This window comes from Gallus gallus, unplaced genomic scaffold, assembly GCF_016699485.2.
Source record: "Gallus gallus isolate bGalGal1 unplaced genomic scaffold, bGalGal1.mat.broiler.GRCg7b scaffold_46, whole genome shotgun sequence".
NCBI classification, from domain to species: domain Eukaryota; kingdom Metazoa; phylum Chordata; class Aves; order Galliformes; family Phasianidae; genus Gallus; species Gallus gallus.
In genome coordinates, this window is record NW_024095998.1 from 13,624 (window position 1) to 31,177 (window position 17,554).

General features: G+C 55.4%; 2 protein-coding genes across 13 annotated transcripts in view; one reads left to right on the top strand and one right to left on the bottom strand.

Annotated features, from left to right (window-relative positions):
• Nucleotides 1–17,554, top strand: part of LOC121106500 — a 90,282-nt gene that overhangs the window by 13,071 nt on the left and 59,657 nt on the right. For 7 of the 12 annotated variants that reach the window (XM_040657140.2, XM_040657147.2, XM_040657146.1 and 4 more), the window contains exons 5-8: nucleotides 3,832–3,954; nucleotides 7,198–7,362; nucleotides 7,538–7,645; nucleotides 17,391–17,513. In XM_040657140.2, the coding sequence (XP_040513074.1) occupies nucleotides 3,832–3,954; nucleotides 7,198–7,362; nucleotides 7,538–7,645; nucleotides 17,391–17,513 (519 nt within the window). Of the gene's footprint in view, nucleotides 1–3,831; nucleotides 3,955–7,197; nucleotides 7,363–7,537; nucleotides 7,646–15,877; nucleotides 16,231–17,390; nucleotides 17,514–17,554 lie in introns of those variants that run through there. The other 5 variants (XR_005843518.2, XR_005843519.2, XR_005843520.2 and 2 more) reach the window with 2 other exon arrangements.
• On the bottom strand, nucleotides 7,785–11,176 carry LOC121108882. The gene is made up of 5 exons (XM_040657149.1): nucleotides 10,966–11,176; nucleotides 10,680–10,765; nucleotides 10,029–10,156; nucleotides 8,654–8,765; nucleotides 7,785–8,346 (listed from the first exon to the last, which is right to left on the bottom strand). The coding sequence occupies exons 1-5, from the start codon at nucleotides 11,146–11,148 to the stop codon at nucleotides 7,920–7,922; spliced, it is 936 nt and encodes a 311-aa protein (XP_040513083.1). The 5' UTR covers nucleotides 11,149–11,176; the 3' UTR covers nucleotides 7,785–7,919.

Consider the following 17,554-nt stretch of genomic DNA (forward strand, 5'->3'; position numbering starts at 1 on the left):
GGTACCTTCGTGGAGTCTATGGGGTCCTTTGAGTAGTATGGAAGAGGGATGGGAATCCTATGGGGTCCTCTAGGGTTTCTGGGGATGGGGTGATATGGGGTAGTCTATGGTAGAATGGGATCTTATAAGGGTCTCTGGGGTCCGGAAAATAGCCCATGTTGCTGTCCAAACCTGGAAAGCCCTAGACTCGCACCTCTTTGCCTGGCTCCCAGGTGGCCCATGGATCAAAGGTATCCCATTTGATCTAGAGTGTGCTGTTGCAACTCTTCTGTTTGATTCCCTGTCTGATTCCATGCTTTATTCTACTTATAAAAGGTGTTGTATGCTGCTTTATTTTCTGGCTCAAAGCTTGCTTCCTGAGGTATGTCTTGTGATAAGACTCTAGGAGATGAGAGGTGGGTGTTGCCGTGTGGCAATCAGCGTCACTGTGCGGACACTTTTCCATTGGAAAGCATTTCTTTGGAGCTGTTTGCCTTCGGCCCAAGAGTGAAGGGAGTGCTCAGGTCCGCTTTGTGGACTGTTTGCTGGCGCAAGACATGTCCTGTGACCAAAGAAGTCCTGTTTGCTCTGGGAGATTGCAGGATGATACCATTGTATCCTGTGAAGACGAGCTACAAGTTGGTGTCTCCATACTGCCTCTTATCTGCTGGCAAGGCCGGGGAGATGGGCACCAAAGGCGTTCCTGCTGGGACCCAAAAGCCACAAGCTGTCACTCCAGACAGAGCTGACTCAACCACTTGGGACTTAGAAATAAGTCTGTCCCGTTGTCGTCGTCAATGCTGCGGTCACTGTCCTCATCTACGGAACAACGCCCAACGGCCCACCTCTCCTGAGGATCAACAACTGAATCAGGAACCACGCCGGACCCATGGTGGTGTCCATCTCCGTCTTGCTTCCTAGAGAGACTCCTTGCTCCCATTTCCTATCTTTTCTGCTGCCCTTCTTCCCTTCCCCATCACCCTAGTTTGTACCTATCAAGACTCCTTGCTTCTATTTCCCATCGTTTCCATCGCTTTCCTTCCCTTCCCCATTACCCCGATCCGTACTAGTGTCCGTCCTCCCCTTCCCCATCTCCCTTATTGAGATTTGTAATAAACTGGTCGGACCACCATTTCAACCGCTGTTTCTTAATCTCACGGCGGGTATACGTATATCAAAGAACCTCCTCTCCCTCCTATGCGTTGGAGTGAGACAAGAGCTTATGGGTCAGAGTAAAAGTGAAGGCCAGTAAGCCTGACATGATCATGGGAGTCTGCTACAGGCCAGCCAAGCGGGATGAAGAGGTGGACAAGACACTGCCTAGACAGCTGGGTGAGGTCTCAAGGTCTCTCCCCCTTGTGGGGACCTGTGGGGGACTTCTACCTCCCAGACATCTGCTGGATTTATGATAGAGCTGACAGGGAACAGTCCCGCAGGTTCCCGGAGTGTGTGGGAGATCACTTCCTGACACGGCTGGTGAAGGAGCCAACGAGGGGAAGCAAAATCCTGGAGCTGCTGTTTGTTAACAGAGAAGGTCTTGTGGGGGACGTAAAGGTTGGATGCCGTCTGGGGCAAAGTGATCACAAGATGCGAGATTTCTCGATCCTTGCTGAAGCACGGCGGGGAGTCAGCAGAAGTGCCAGCAGGTCGGGCTTGGTGTCTTCTCACAGCTGATGGGTGACAGGACGAGGGGAAATGGCCTCAAGTTGCACCAGAGTAAGTTGAGGTTGGATATCAGGACTTTATGGAGGGTCTTTACGGAAAGGCTGTTTAAGCCCTGGAATGGGCTGCCCAGGGAGGTAGTTGAGTCCCTTCCCCTGGATGTGTTTAACAGCCGTCTGGATGTGGTGCTCAGGGACACGACTGAGCGGAGGGCTGTTGCAGTTGGGGTAGGATGGTGAGGTTGCGGTTGGACTCGATGATCTTGCAGGTCTTTTCCAACCTGAGCAATTCTATGATTCTATGATTCTATGATTCTATGATTCTATGATGCCATATCCATTCCAAGTCCGTCCCATACCCAGAGTCCATCCCATATCTTTCCCATTTCCTGTATCCATCCCACGTGGTATATCCCCCATCCCCAGATCCCCAGATCCCTACTCCAAATCCCATTCCCCGTCCCTCATCCCAACCCCAGCTCCCACTGTCAATCCCACTCCCTCATCCCTCTTCCCAATCGCACATCCCTAAAGCCAATCCCATCGCCCATCCCCTACAGCCATAGGCTGTCCCCCGAGGCCCCTCCTCCCTCGCCGCCGCTCGGCCCCGCCCCCGGCCTCTCATTGCTCAGCAGCTGTTCCGGCCCGGCCCGGCCCGGCCTCTCATTGCTCAGCGGCAGCGCCGCCGGCTCCGATTGGCTGAGGCGCAGCGCGCGGGAGCGGCCGTTGGCCGCTGGCTCGGGCCCGCCCGGCTCTCCCCTCAGCCGGCGCCGCTCCCTACCCGGGCGGCCCCGCACGGCCCCGCCGCTGCAGCCGCTGTGCGCCGGAGCTGTCCGGGCAGCCCCGAGCCGGAAGTGCGGCACGACGGGAGCGGTGCTGAGGACAGCGGCGCCGGAGGTGTGCGGGAGAACGGCTCCGGGACGGGGCCAGGGAGCGGAACCGTGCGCGGCCCTCCCCTCGGCCGTGGGAGAATATGCGGCTCTCGGGAGGGATGTGGGCTAATGGGGGCCTTTAGGGCTGTGCGGGTCTGATGGGAGGATCCGGGGCTCTAGGGGGCTGTGGTGAGGCTATAAGGAGGCTGTGGGGGCCATGGGAGCATCTAGGGAGATACGTGAGTGTAGGGCGTGTCTGGGGGCTGTGGGCCTATAGGAAGGGAGGTGTGGGGAGGCTTGAGGGAGGATGTGGGGCTCTAGAAAGCTGTGGGGCACTAAGGAAGGGGTCTAAGTTGGCTGTGGGGGGGTGTTTGGGAAGTGCTGTTGAATCATGTCCTGAAGCTCTGATTGCCCACCTGAGGCCAGCCCTGAGTGAGCCGTGGGAGCCCAGGTGAAGGCAATCCAGCTGTGTGAGTGGAAGGGCTGGAGCCAGGCTGCAGCTCTCCTAGAGCCTGCTGAAGGGCTGACTGCCCCTGGGGAAGGATCTCTTTCTGGAGATGGCTCCTCTGGGAGTTTTTTCTGCGAGCCCGGGACACGGGTGAGCCTTTTCATTCATTTCCAGCTCTCCCTTTCCAACGTGATCATCTTTCTAGCTGTGCGATCTGTGGGCACCGGCGTAAGCGCAGCGCTGTGTATCTCTGTTGCTCATCCAGGGGGATATAGGAGACTGGGGCTGGTTGGCTCTAGTGGGGACAGAATCCTAGAATATGTCAATCTCTCCTCGTTTGGTTTCTGTTAGGACGGGGGGAAGGGGAGCGGCGTGAAGCTGCGTGCATTCCCTGCTGCGGGGCTGTACTGGCAGCGGTGCGGTTGGTTTTTTTCTGCTTGGGAGGGTGGGAAGGAGCTCAGCAGGCCTGGCTCGGGGCCTGCTGGCCCTAAGGAGGCCCCTCTGGGCCCGGCCCCTCATGCTTTGGTCAGTTTGGCAATGGCAGTGTGTATCTGTGTGGGGAGAGGAGTGTGTGTAGCAATGGTGGTACTTAGGAGGAAGACACGGTTCGTCTTTTTCACTGTTGTATGGGGACACTCAGGTGAGAAAGCGTTGTGCTTTATGGCACAGTTTCCTTGAGCAAAGGCTGCTTTGGCAGCAGAGGTTTGGTGCCAGGAGGCATGAAAGCACTGAAGCAAATGCTGCTGTGCAGTGGGCCCGGAGACATCAGCTCCCAGCACGTCCCTGGCGGTGGATGTGTGCACGCTCTGTGTCTGTCAGTGATTGCTCCAAAGGCTTTGTAGTCAGCTGTGCGTGGCTGTTTTCTTTTTAGGGCGTGGGAACAGAGGGCAACTCGCTGATGGGAGTGATGGTGTCCTGCTCGGAAGTGGATGTGCTGGGTGGCAGAAGAGGATTCGTGGCCGAGTGTGGAAAATCTCTCTGCTCCTTCCTGAAGGTAAGTTTTTCAAAGTGAGACACACGCAGCTGCATTTGCAGGGTGCCATGAAGGAGGTGACCCCCACTTGACATTGGTTGGGTATTTTAAAGAAGCTGTGATTAAGGAGACGTTACGTTAAGTTCTGAAAGTGTTCCTGAATTTTCTTAAATTCTCTAAAAGAATTCAAGCAATGCAGGGAGAGAAAGAAAGAAAGAAAGAAAGAAAAAGAATAACAACAACTGTGTGTCCAGAACAGAACCCTGCTGTAATAGAGACTAAAGATGATTGACATTCTTTTTTTCTTCTTCTCTCCATGACTGAATGTGTTCTCATCTTCTCTCCCTGCTCTCTGCACATGCCTTCCCGCTTCTAACATCTTCAGTTCTTCTGTTGAACTGCTGTCTTCTTCATTTCTCTTCCTCTCTACATTTGGAATCCCTTCCCTGATACCCCTTCCCTCCCTTCTCTCTTCTTTCTTTTCTGACTTCTCCTCTCTGCTGTCTTCCTCTCCTCTACTTGATGTTTTTTTCCCCCATCCTCTTCTCTCTCTTTTCTCTGCACCATTATTTCTCCTTATCCTTCTCCTGCACTTCTGTCTCTGTTGTACCCTTCTCTCAGTCCTCTGCCCGTTATTCCCTTTGTCCCATTCTCCTCCTCCCTCTTCTCCCCTCTATCTGCTTGATCTCTTGCTGCTGCTACTGTGGCAGCTCATCTACTCTTGCGCTCTTCTCCCTTAGATTCTCCGCAGCTCTTCTGCTCTTCTGCTGGGTCATTCTTCCCCCTGTGCTCCCTCCTCCTCAGCTGCCTCTTCATTCTCCCAGTAATGGCTCCTATTGTGCCATTCTTTCTTCCCCGTACCCTCACTCTTCCTTCATCCGCATCTGCACTCTTCTGCTCTTCTTTTTCCCTGCTTCCTTTCTGCATCTGCATTCCTCTGCTGCTTTCCTTTCTTCCCTGTCTCCTCACTCCTCTGACTTCTGCATCAGCACTCCTCCTTTGCTCTTCTTTCTTCCCTGTGTCTTCATCCTTTCTTCTGCATCTACTCTCCTTTTTTGCTCATCTTTCTTCTCTTCCTCGCTCCATTTCTGCATATGCCCTTCTTCTCTTCTTTCTTCCCCTTCTCCTCATTCCTCATTCTTCTGCATCTACACCCCTCTGCTTTCTTCTGGCTTGTGAATTCACTCCTTTCCTCAGCATCTGCGCTCCCCTTCTGCAGTTTTCTTCCCTGTCTCCTCACTCCTCTTTCTTCTGCGCTTACACTCCTCTTCTGCTGCTCTTTCTTGTTTCCTCACTCCTCTTTCTTCTGCATCTGCACTCTTCTTCAGGTGTTTTTTTCCCCTGCTTCCTCTCTCTTCTTCGTCTGCCCTGCTTTTCTGCTCTCTTTTCTTCCCTGTCACGTTACTTCTCTTTTTTTTCTGCATCTGCTCTCCTCTTCCTCTTTCTCCCCGGTATTCTCACTGCTCATTCACATGCACCTGCTCTCCTCTTCTACCGTTCTTTCCTCCTTGTATCCTCACTCTTTTTCTGACCGTTTTCCTTGCATCTCAGCACTCCCCTTTCACCTGCATCTGCTTTTCTCTTCTGCTGTGTTTTTTTTTTGTTTTTTTCCCCCTGCTTCCTCACTCCTCTTTTGTCTGCATTGGCTCTGCTCTTCTGCTCTTCTTTCTTCCCGCTATCCTCACTCCTTCTTTTGCAACTGTCCCTCCCTGTCTTTCCCTTCTTTTCTGTCCTCCCTGCTCTTTCCTCTGCATTCTCACTCTTGTTCTGTTCTTATTCCCCTGCGTCCTCATTCCTTTTTCCTCTGCTTCAACACTCCTCTGCTGTTGGACTTTGTTTCCTGTTTCCACGCTTCTCTTTATTCTGCGTCTGCACGTCTCTTCTCCTGTTTTATATTTTACCCATACTCACTCCTCTTTCTTTTGCATCTGCTCTTCTTTTCTGCTTTTTCTGTTTCCATTTCCCCACTGCTCGTTTTTCTGCTTCCCCACTCTGTTTCCATTGTTTTTTCTTCCGTGTCTCCTCAGCCCTCTTTCATCGGCATCTACTCCTTTTCTACTGTTCTTTCTCCTCACTCCTCTTCCTTCTGCCTCTGCTCTCCTCTCTGCTTTGCTTTGTTCCCTGTCTCCTCACTTGTCTTCTGCATCCGTTGCCCTTCCTCTGCTTTTCCCCTGTATCCTCACTTGTCTTTCTTCGGACTGCTCTCCTTTGCTGCTCTTTGTTGTTCCCTGTGTCATCTCCTGTCTTCTGCATCTGCACCCTTCTGCTGTTCCTTTTTCCCGTATCTTCTCCCCTCTCTCCTCTTCCTGCCCTCCTCTTCTCTTCTGACCTTTCTTCCTTGTGCCCTCACCCCTCTTCTTCATCTCCACTCCTCTTGTGCTATTTGTTCTTCTTCATCTGCTCCCTTGCACTGTTCTTATGTTCACTGCCCTATCCGCTCTTCTCTACTGCGCTTTTCATTCTCTGCTCTTCTGTCGTCGCTTCTTCTCTTCTGCCCTTCTCACTTGCCTCTTTCTTCTCTTCCCATCTCCTGTACTTTTGCTATGCTTCTTTTCCCTCTTCTCCCGTTCAGCTCCTCTCCATTTCTGCTTTTCTGTCTGACCTGTATCCACTCATCCCTTCTTCAGCTTTTCTCCCCATCTGCTTGTTTTTCGTCCCTTCATCTTCTCTTCTCCTCCTTTTCCACTTGTGCTCTTCTTTCTTACCTGTGTCTGTTCTTCTCTCCTTTGGCTCTTCTGTGAGTCAGTGTCTGTCTTGCCTTTATCCTCTCTTCTCCTGAAGATGGGGAGTTCTTGGAGTGGGTGGAGAGGAGGGCCAGTAAGAAGATGAGAGGGCTGAAGCACCTCTCCTGTGAAGAAAGAATGAGGGACCTGGGATTGCTTAGCTTGGAGAAGGCTCTAAGGAGGCCTCACTGTGGCCTTTCAATAGTTGAAGGGAGCGTATAAAGAGGTGGGGGTACGAGTGTAACGAGGGGGGGTAGTGATAGGACATGCGGGAATGGTCTTAAAGTGAGACAGGGGAGGTCTAGGTGAGATATTTGGAGGAAGTTTTTCCCCCAGAGGGTGGTGAGGCACTGGAACAGGTTGCCCCTGGAGGTTGTGGATGCCCCAGCCCTGGAGGCATTCAAGGCCAGGCTGCATGTGGCACAGGGCACTTTGGTCTAGTGGTTGTCGACCCTGCACATAGCAGGGGGGGGTGGAAACTAGCTGGTCATTGTGCTCCTTTTCAACCCACGCCATTCTATGATTCTGTGATTCTTTATAGGCCGCAATCTTCCAGTTGGAAAGGGCCTCCAGAGACCGCTGGTATCCTCTGAGAGCTCTGAGCTGCCGCAACAATTGGAAGCTGACTTCATTTTTGGTCATCCCCTGCAGCGGAAAAGCTCTAACAGACAAGACAACCGTGATGCTGGATTTCCTTTGGCTTCAAGTAAAGCACTGTGAGATGTTCTGATGCCCTCCCACAATTCTTTCCCCCTCCACCGGCACAAGAGCTGGTGTGAAAAGACGCAATGACACTGTCACAGGCATTCTGGAGATTTCTACAGAATAGGCCGATGGTAAGGCTTTATTGACAGCTTTTTCCCCTCTACATTTCACTCTAGATCTCGTTGATGGGCCTGGAGAAGAGGAGGCGGTGTGGTGACTTCATTGCAGCCTTCCAGTATACAAAGGGAGCCTCCAAACAGGAGGGCAGTCGAACCTTTACAGTGGTAGGTGATGGCAGAAGAAGGGGAAGTGGTTTTGAGTTGAGAAATCCTTAAGATTGGATGTCAGGGAGAAGTTCTTTCCAGAGCCAGTGGTGAGATGCTGGAAGCGGATGCCCTGAGAGCCTGTGGGCGCTGTGTCCCTAGCAGTGTTCAAGGCCAGGTTGTTTGGGGCCCTGGGCAGCCTGGTCTACTGTTAGGTATGATGCAGATGGGACTGACGCATCAGTTTTGCAGCCTCGAGTGGAGCTCTGTCAGTCCTGGGCGCCCCATGCCCGCATCAGCGTGGGTAGCGGGTGGCCTTCCTGCGGGGTGGGGCTTTGGTGTTTGGAGGCTGACGCTGCGGAGACTGTGTTACTTGGTTTATCGGTGGCAGCACTCCCGCTCTGTCGGCGGAGGACTCTGCAGGCTGGCTGGCCTCACTCTGAGATGCTGCTGCAGCCACCTCCTCAGGTTCTTTGTGCACTGGCCTGCTCTTCTTAGCCCTCTGCCTGAGAAGTTGCACTGAGTCGCAGTGCAGCAGTGGTAGCCTGGATTCTTGGCCTTGGAACGTTTCCGCTTCCAGGTCTTCCTCACGGAAGCTCACGCGTTTTGTTCCCAGCGCTCGGCCCCGGTCTTCTTGGCCTTTGGTTCCTGCCTGGCCCTGCAGCTGGCAGGTCAGCGGCTGCTTTTGGGCTTCAGGCACTGCGCAGATCGCTGGCAGCAGACTGGAAGGACAGAGCGGGAGGGGTCCGCCTGAGTGGGTGATGGCTTTGGGGCCGCATCCTGCAAGCCGGAGCCAGGACCCTTGGCTGCAACGCAGCCTTCCCCACAGACAGCTCACCGGCAGCCCCGTGGCTCTCCCCCGTGGGATCCAGAGAGGGGCCAGCCCTGTGAGCTGGGGGGCTCCTGGCATCCCCAGCCCAGCACTGTTGGGCAGCCACAAACAGGGACTCTCTGGGGTCAGGGGATGGGCTCTCGTTGGGTCAGTAAATCACCCCCATGCACATGCCAAGCCAGAGCCTCCAGCCTCACCTGAATGTAGAGCTGTCCTTCCGCAGCAAGCTCCTTATCTTTCTGAATTCTCCTGCATCTACGCTTGCCGAGCTCAAGCGTTTGATGAAGGTTGGCGTGCCAGCAAATCTCACTGCAATGGGGAAGGCAGAGGAGACTCCCCGTAAACCCTTGGGCTCACTCACTCACAAGGGGCGCTCAGGCCTGTTCCCCGAACATCCGAGAGGGCCGCTCTGCTCTACCCACTGCTGACCTCTGCGCTTCCCTCGGACCCTCCCTGAAACCATCTCTGGCCCCACTCCTCCTCTCTGCCATCTTGGGGCTCTTTTTTGGGGCTGCACTAGTGACGTTGGCTTTGGGAAAGCGGGGCCGGGTGGTGATGATGAGCTGACAGGGTGACTTTTGGGGACCGTGTCCTTCCAGTGGGGGAGGGCAGGGCCTAAGATGCCGACGTGCTCCTGCCATAGCCAGGGATGGGGGCACGTCACAGCCAGCGCCTTAGTTTTGGAGAGGCCAGCAATTGCTTGTGGGAAGAGGCCGTGCTGAGCTGGCTTGAAGGTTTGACACTAGTCCAAGCAACGCTACAGGCTTGGGGCAGAGTGGCTGGAAGACTGTGTAGAAGAAATGGAGCTGGGGGTGTTGATTGCCGCTAGACTGAACGTGAGCCAGCAGTGTGCCCAGGTGGCCAAGAAGGCCAATGGCATCCTGGCTTGTATCAGAACTAGTGTGGCCAGCAGGAACAGGGAAGGCATTCTCCCCCTGTACTCAGCACTGGTGAGGCCGCACCTGGAGTACTGCGTCCAGTTTTGGGCCCCTCACTGTAAGAAAGACATCGAGGCCCTGGAGCGTGTCCAGAGGAGGGCAACAAAGCTGGTGAGGGAACTGGAGCACAGGCCTTATGAGGAGCGGCTGAAGGAGCTGGGGTTGTTCAGTCTAGAGAAGAGAAGGCTCAGGGGAGACGTTATTGCTCTCTATAAGTAGCTGAAAGGAGGTTGTAGTGAGCTGGGGCTCAGCCTCTCCTCTCGTGTGCCTAGTGCTAGGACTAGAGGGAATGGCTTCAAGCTGCACCAGGGAAGATTCAGGCTGGACGTTAGGAAATACTACTTCCCTGAAAGGGAGGTCAGGCACAGGAATGGGCTGCCCAGAGAGGTGGTGGAGTCACCGAGCCTGGTGGTGTTCTAAGAGCGTTTGGATGTTGTGTTGAGGGACATGGTTTAGCGAGAACCATTGGTGAAGGGCGAATGCTTGGACGGGATGATCCTGTGGGTCTTTTCCAACCTTAGCGATTCTATGATTCTATGATTCTAAGTCAGAGCCCTTGGCCGATGGTCAGCAAGGGATTTCCCATCTCAAGTGTGTGGCCCGTGGCACGGAAAGGAGCTGGAAGCTGCTTTACCTTTCTTGCCCTCTTGGACGAGAGGTGGCAAAGCCTCTTCTTTCTTTGGTTTCCCCTCAGCAGGGACGCTTCCTGAGGACTTGCGGTATATGCCGGGTGGTGGTTTGGGCACAAACTCCATTTGAAACCTGTACACGAGGAGAAGACAGTGAGCGTTGGGACGCAGCACTCCACTAATGGCTGTTGCTCTCTCTGATTGCCTGCGGACAGGCACGTTTTCATTCTGCATTAAGGCAGCTGGTTTCTAAAGGCTGTAGCAGGGTCAGTTGGGATAGGACCAGGGGAAATTGTTTCAACCGGAAAGAGGGAAGATTTCCAATGGATATAAGGAAGATGTTTTGGACAGAAAAGTGGTGAGGCACTGCAACGTCTTGCCCAGAGAGGTGGTGGCTGCCTCGACAGGCATCCAAGGTCGGGCTGGACCAGGCTCAGAGCAGCCTCATCTGGCGGAAAATCCCTGCTCCCTGCAGGGAGTGCACAGTGTGGAAGTAGGTGCCCTTTCAGGATTCCTTCCTGCTCAAATGATTTGATGATTCTATGCCGTATGCTCGTGGGCAGGACTGGGACAGCCATGGACACAAGGAACAAACACTACGGAATGAGAGCTGGGCAGCTGCAGCAAGCAGCAGCTGCAGCCACCAACATACTCACTCGGGAAAGACGACAAGGCAGCCAGAGAGCGCCAGGGAGGCCACCGGTGCCGCTCGGGACGCCACCATGTCCAGCAGCCAGGGGGCCTGCAGGGGAGGAACAGGGAGGACGTGGGACATCCTTGTGACAGCTGAGGCCCTGGGGACACGAGGAGCCCAAGGCAGGGAGAGCTGACGGCCCCGCAGCACTTGCACGGCCCGAGCAGCTGGCCAGGTCCTTGTGGGCCGTGTGCGGGCACAGCAAGGGTCACGGGACTGCCCGGGCCTCGCAGAAACCTACAGCTCACCTTGAGAAGAGCTCTTCTGAATTTCTCTTTGCCTGACAGCTTCTCGAGGAAGTCGCGGTAGAATTTCATTTGAAATGTCAGGCCATCAATGTGGAGCACTCCAATGTCCTTGAGGACAACGGCAACGTTCTCGCCATTCTTCAGGCAGCCTGAGATCAGGGACACGGTGCTTTGGATGCACATCTGTGCTCTCTGCCAGGTCACAGAGGCAGTTGCGGCCACCTTGCTGTATTTCAGCGGCTCCACCTTCCTATGGGCTGAAAAATGCGAGGGACGCAGTTGATGATACGGTTGGTTTTCCGCAGTGCTTCCCTAGAACTGCTTCTTGTGGCCATCAGCCAGAACAGCCCATGTTTGCATGGACTCCTGCCACGGGGAGGTTTGCCTATGAGAACGGAGGCTGTTGACCTGTTTGCCCTGTCCGTGAAGCCAGCAAGAGTTTAAACCCCCGCCGACCCTACCTGGCAGGGACTCCCTGCGGGGCTTGAGGTGGTGCGTGGCTATCAGGTTTGCAGACAGGTGAAACACTGGCCACTGCAGAGTCACGGTCCCGTCCTCACTCCTGATGTCTTTGGAGATGGTGTCAAAGGTGCCGAAGGTGGCAATCCAGACCCCCTGCAAGTGAAAGAGGAAGGAAGGGCGCAAGGGTTATGGGCCGGCTGGAGGAAGAGCCCATGTGGTGGTCCAACGCAGGGGCGCAGCTCAGGAGCCCTCTCGCGCTGCTCAGAGGCACAAGCCAGGGCATCGGGAATGGCTTTGGGAAGGGGCTGCACAGTCCTCTCCTTCCCCTGGCCCTCCCACATGCAGCACAGCAGTCAGGGCAGAAGCAGCCTGGTGGGATCCAGAGGCTTGCCAGGATTGGCCTCAGCCCTGAGATAGGACACCGCCCAGCACAGGTGATCCCGCAGGATGTGCAGGAAGCCCACGGCATGCCCAGAAGAGACATGTGGGGTGATTTTCCTGCTTTCTGTGGAGGGGAAGACCGAGAGGAAGTCTCGTCTGAGCAGTGCAGGGAGAGGAGGAACCCGGCAGCCAACCCACCTTCTGCACCAGGAGGTGCTCTTGTACGTAGTCGGCCACCGCATCCCAGACGGCAACTCGCTCTGGAGGGCAAAGAAAAGCAGGTCACACTCTGCATCTGCCGCTTCCCGGCACCGCTACCGCTGCCAGGCGGGAGTGAGGTGGCAGATGGGAAGTGTCGTCTGCGTGCCGAGCTTGGCTGCAGCAGCGTGCTGTGGTGGCTCTGGACCCGTGTACCTTGGGTGTCGGTGCATGTGGGTCTGGAGGCACACCGCGCTGCGGGGCCATCCTTGCAGAAGCTCATCCTGTTCCGCCTCGTGCCGGCGGGTTGCTCCTTGTTGGCGCCAGCCATGCCGGAGCTCATCCCTTCAGACGCGTCTGCTCTCTGCCAGATGCTCCTTCAGGATGCAGGACCCACCAGCGTGCACCGCCTTCGTACCCCTCCCGGGTGGCCGTGTCACAAACGTCGCCACGGCAACGCGGTGACAGCGTGGGCAGTGCTGGCCGCAGCCCATGATGACGCTGGCACCAGCAGCCTGCTGCCCGCCCCGGGTGGGAGTGCTGGCTCCTCTCTGTTTCCTCTCTCTTCCTTTCTGTGCTCTCCATGTTATGTTACTCGTTTTCCTTTAGTAGCCGTTGCCTGAATTGATGTTCAAGTAGTTGACACAGAAGCAACGACTGTTCCAAAGGACTCTACCCGTCTTGTTGAAGACCAGTTGGCAGAAGGTTTCTTTGTTTTGCCTGGAAGTTTTTTCATGGATTCTTTGTTAGAACAGTCACTAAATTACCTGACATTGATCCTCTGTGTCGTTGTTGTGACTGCGTCGCTCCCGCAACCGTAGCGGGCAGGGAGTGCTTTGTTTGGGGGATCCCAGGGATTTGCTTTTGTCACAGGCTTTGAAGGGGAAGGGGGGACCTGTGGGGTCCTATGGGGTCCTACGGGGGGTATGGGATCCTATGGGGTGCTCTAGGTTTCTAGAGGGTTTTATGGGGAGAGGGGGGAGAAGGGATTTGCTGGGGTTGTGTTGGGCCCCATGGGGGGGATGGGATGTCATGAGGTCCTATGGGGTCCTCTAGGTTCCTGCTGGGGGCACGGGCATGGGATTTTATGGTGTCTTATGAGGTCCTGGTTTTGTAGGAATGTGATCCAGTGGGGTCCTTGAGAGTTCTAGGGGGCGGGGTTAAAAATCATCGCGTCCAAACATGGCCTACCCATAGCAGCCCAACTCTAACAGCCCTCCGCTCAAGCACGTCCCTGAGCAGCGCATGCAGACGGTTTTGAAACACATGCGGGGATGGTGACTCAACCACCTCCCTGGGGAGAAATATCCTTCAGGCCATGTGGGGTTCTATGGGGGAATGGTACCTTCGTGGAGTCTATGGGGTCCTTTGAGTAGTATGGAAGAGGGATGGGAATCCTATGGGGTCCTCTAGGGTTTCTGGGGATGGGGTGATATGGGGTAGTCTATGGTAGAATGGGATCTTATAAGGATCTCTGGGGTCCGGAAAATAGCCCATGTTCCTGTCCAAACCTGGAAAGGCCTAGACTCGCACCTCTTTGCCTGGCTCCCAGGTGGCCCATGGGTCAAAGGTATCCCATTTGATCTAGAGTGTGCTGTTGCAACTCTTCTGTTTGATTCCCTGTCTGATTCCATGCTTTATTCAACGGATACAAGGTGATGTATCCTCCGTGTATTTTCTATCCACTTCAACTGATGATGGACAAGTCCAGCAGATCAGGGCAACCTTTGCAACCAAGCTCAACAAATCCTTTGTAGCAATTGTGTATAAAAGGTGTTGTATGCTGCTTTGTTTTCTGGCTCAAAGCTTGCTTCCTGAGGTATGTCTTGTGATAAGACTCTAGGAGATGAGAGGTGGGTGTTGCCGTGTGGCAATCAGCGTCACTGTGCGGACACTTTTCCATTGGAAAGCATTTCTTTGGAGCTGTTTGCCTTGGGCCCAAGAGTGAAGGGAGTGCTCAGGTCCGCTGTGTGGACTGTTTGCTGGCGCAAGACATGTCCTGTGACCAAAGAAGTCCTGTTTGCTCTGGGAAATTGCAGGATGATACCATTGTATCCTGTGAAGACGAGCTACAAGTTGGTGTCTCCATACTGCCTCTTATCTGCTGGCAAGGCCGGGGAGATGGGCACCAAAGGCGTTCCTGCTGGGACCCAAAAGCCACAAGCTGTCACTCCAGACAGAGCTGACTCAACCACTTGGGACTTAGAAATAAGTCTGTCCCGTTGTCGTCGTCAATGCTGCGGTCACCGTCCTCATCTACGGAACAACGCCCAACGGCCCACCTCTCCTGAGGATCAACAACTGAATCAGGAACCACGCCGGACCCATGGTGGTGTCCATCTCCGTCTTGCTTCCTAGAGAGACTCCTTGCTCCCATTTCCTATCTTTTCTGCTGCCCTTCTTCCCTTCCCCATCACCCTAGTTTGTACCTATCAAGACTCCTTGCTTCTATTTCCCATCGTTTCCATCGCTTTCCTTCCCCTCCCCATTACCCCGATCCGTACTAGTGTCCGTCCTCCCCTTCCCCATCTCCCTTTATTGAGATTTGTAATAAACTGGTCGGACCACCATTTCAACTGCTGTTTCTTAATGTTACGCCGGTTATGCATATATCACAGAACCTCCTCTCCCTCCTGTGCGTTGCAGCGAGACAAGAGCTTATGGGTCAGAGTAAAATCAAAGGCCAGTAAGCCTGACATGATCATGGGAGTCTGCTACAGGCCAGCCAAGCGGGATGAAGAGGTGGACAAGACACTGCCTAGAGAGTTGGGTGAGGTCTCAAGGTCTCTCCCCCTTTGGGGGGACCTGTGGGGGACTTCTACCTCCCAGACATCTGCTGGATTTATGATAGAGCTGACAGGGAACAGTCCCGCAGGTTCCCGGAGTGTGTGGGAGATCACTTCCTGACACGGCTGGTGAAGGAGCCAACGAGGGGAAGCAAAATCCTGGAGCTGCTGTTTGTTAACAGAGAAGGTCTTGTGGGGGACGTAAAGGTTGGATGCCGTCTGGGGCAAAGTGATCACAAGATGTGAGATTTCTCGATCCTTGCTGAAGCACGGCGGGGAGTCAGCAGAAGTGCCAGCAGGTCGGGCTTGGTGTCTTCTCACAGCTGATGGGTGACAGGACGAGGGGAAATGGCCTCAAGTTGCACCAGAGTAAGTTGAGGTTGGATATCAGGACTTTATGGAGGGTCTTTACGGAAAGGCTGTTTAAGCCCTGGAATGGGCTGCCCAGGGAGGTAGTTGAGTCCCTTCCCCTGGATGTGTTTAACAGCCATCTGGATGTGGTGCTCAGGGACACGACTGAGCGGAGGGCTGTTGCAGTTGGGGTAGGATGGTGAGGTTGCGGTTGGACTCGATGATCTTGCAGGTCTTTTCCAACCTGAGCAATTCTATGATTCTATGATTCTATGATGCCATATCCATTCCAAGTCCGTCCCATACCCAGAGTCCATCCCATATCTTTCCCATTTCCTGTATCCATCCCATACCCATATCCCCACACCCCACACCCCTAGCCAATGTCCCAATCCCACGTGGTATATCCCCCATCCCCAGATCCCCATATCCCTACTCCAAATCCCATTCCCCGTCCCTCATCCCAACCCCAGCTCCCACTGTCAATCCCACTCCCTCATCCCTCTTCCCAATCGCACATCCCTAAAGCCAATCCCATCGCCCATCCCCTACAGCCATAGGCTGTCCCCCGAGGCCCCTCCTCCCTCGCCGCCGCTCGGCCCCGCCCCCGGCCTCTCATTGCTCAGCAGCTGTTCCGGCCCGGCCCGGCCCGGCCTCTCATTGCTCAGCGGCAGCGCCGCCGGCTCCGATTGGCTGAGGCGCAGCGCGCGGGAGCGGCCGTTGGCCGCTGGCTCGGGCCCGCCCGGCTCTCCCCTCAGCCGGCGCCGCTCCCTACCCGGGCGGCCCCGCACGGCCCCGCCGCTGCAGCCGCTGTGCGCCGGAGCTGTCCGGGCAGCCCCGAGCCGGAAGTGCGGCACGACGGGAGCGGTGCTGAGGACAGCGGCGCCGGAGGTGTGCGGGAGAACGGCTCCGGGACGGGGCCAGGGAGCGGAACCGTGCGCGGCCCTCCCCTCGGCCGTGGGAGGCGGGCATTTGGGACGGCTGAAGGACTCGGGGCCCCCACCGGCGCAGCGCTGCTGCCCGCATCCGGGCCGTGCCCCCCCGAGCCCTCGAGCGCGGCTCCCGGTGCCCCTCCCCCGGGGCTGAGGTGGGTCTGTGGCTAGAGGGGACAATGGGGGAGATATGGTGGGGATGTGGGAGTTGAGGGGGCTGCGGGGGGCTACAGGGCGGATATAGGGGAATATGCGGCTATTGGGAGGGATGTGGTGAGGTAAGGCTATAGGGCGGGATGTGGGGCTCTAGGGGGCTGTGGGGGACTCAGGAAGGGATGTAAGGGGGATATGGGACAAGAGGGGGCTGTGGGGGGGTGTTTGGGAAGTGCTGTTGAATCATGTCCTGAAGCTCTGATTGCCCACCTGAGGCCAGGCCTGAGTGAGCCGTGGGAGCCCAGGTGAAGGCAATCCAGCTGTGTGAGTGGAAGGGCTGGAGCCAGGCTGCAGCTCTCCTAGAGCCTGCTGAAGGGCTGACTGCCCCTGGGGAAGGATCTCTTTCTGGAGATGGCTCCTCTGGGAGTTTTTTCTTCATGTATTTCCAGCTCTCCCTTTCCAACGTGATCATCTTTCTAGCTGTGCGATCTGTGGGCACCGGCGTAAGCGCAGCGCTGTGTATCTCTGTTGCTCATCCAGGGGGATATAGGAGACTGGGGCTGTTTGGTTCTAGTGGGGACAGAATCCTAGAATATGTCAATCTCTCCTCGTTTGGTTTCTGTTAGGACGGGGGGAAGGGGAGCGGCGTGAAGCTGCGTGCATTCCCTGCTGCGCGGCTGTGCTGGCAGCGGTGCGGTTGGTTTGTTTTTTTCTGCTTGGGAGGGTGGGAAGGAGCTCAGCAGGCCTGGCTCGGGGCCTGCTGGCCCTAAGGAGGCCCCTCTGGGCCCGGCCCCTCGTGCTTTGGTCAGGTTGGCAATGGCAGTGTGTGTCTGTGTGGGGAGAGGAGTGTGTGTAGCGATGGTGGTACTTGATGGTACAATGGTGGAGGAAGACACGGTTTGTGTTTTTCACTGTTGTATGGGGACACTCAGGTGAGAAAGCGTTGTGCTTTATGGCACAGTTTCCTTGAGTAAAGGCTGCTTTGGCAGCAGAGGTTTGGTGCCAGGAGGATGAAAGCACTGAAGCAAATGCTGCCGTGCGCTGGGCCCAGAGACATCAGCTCCCAGCACGTCCCTGGCGGTGGATGTGTGCACGCTCTGTGTCTGTCAGTGATTGCTCCAAAGGCTTTGTAGTCAGCTGTGCGTGGCTGTTTTCTTTTTAGGGCGTGGGAACAGAGGGCAACTCGCTGATGGGAGTGATGGTGTCCTGCTCGGAAGTGGATGTGCTGGGTGGCAGAAGAGGATTCGTGGCCGAGTGTGGAAAATCTCTCTGCTCCTTCCTGAAGGTAAGTTTTTCAAAGTGAGACACACGCAGCTGCATTTGCAG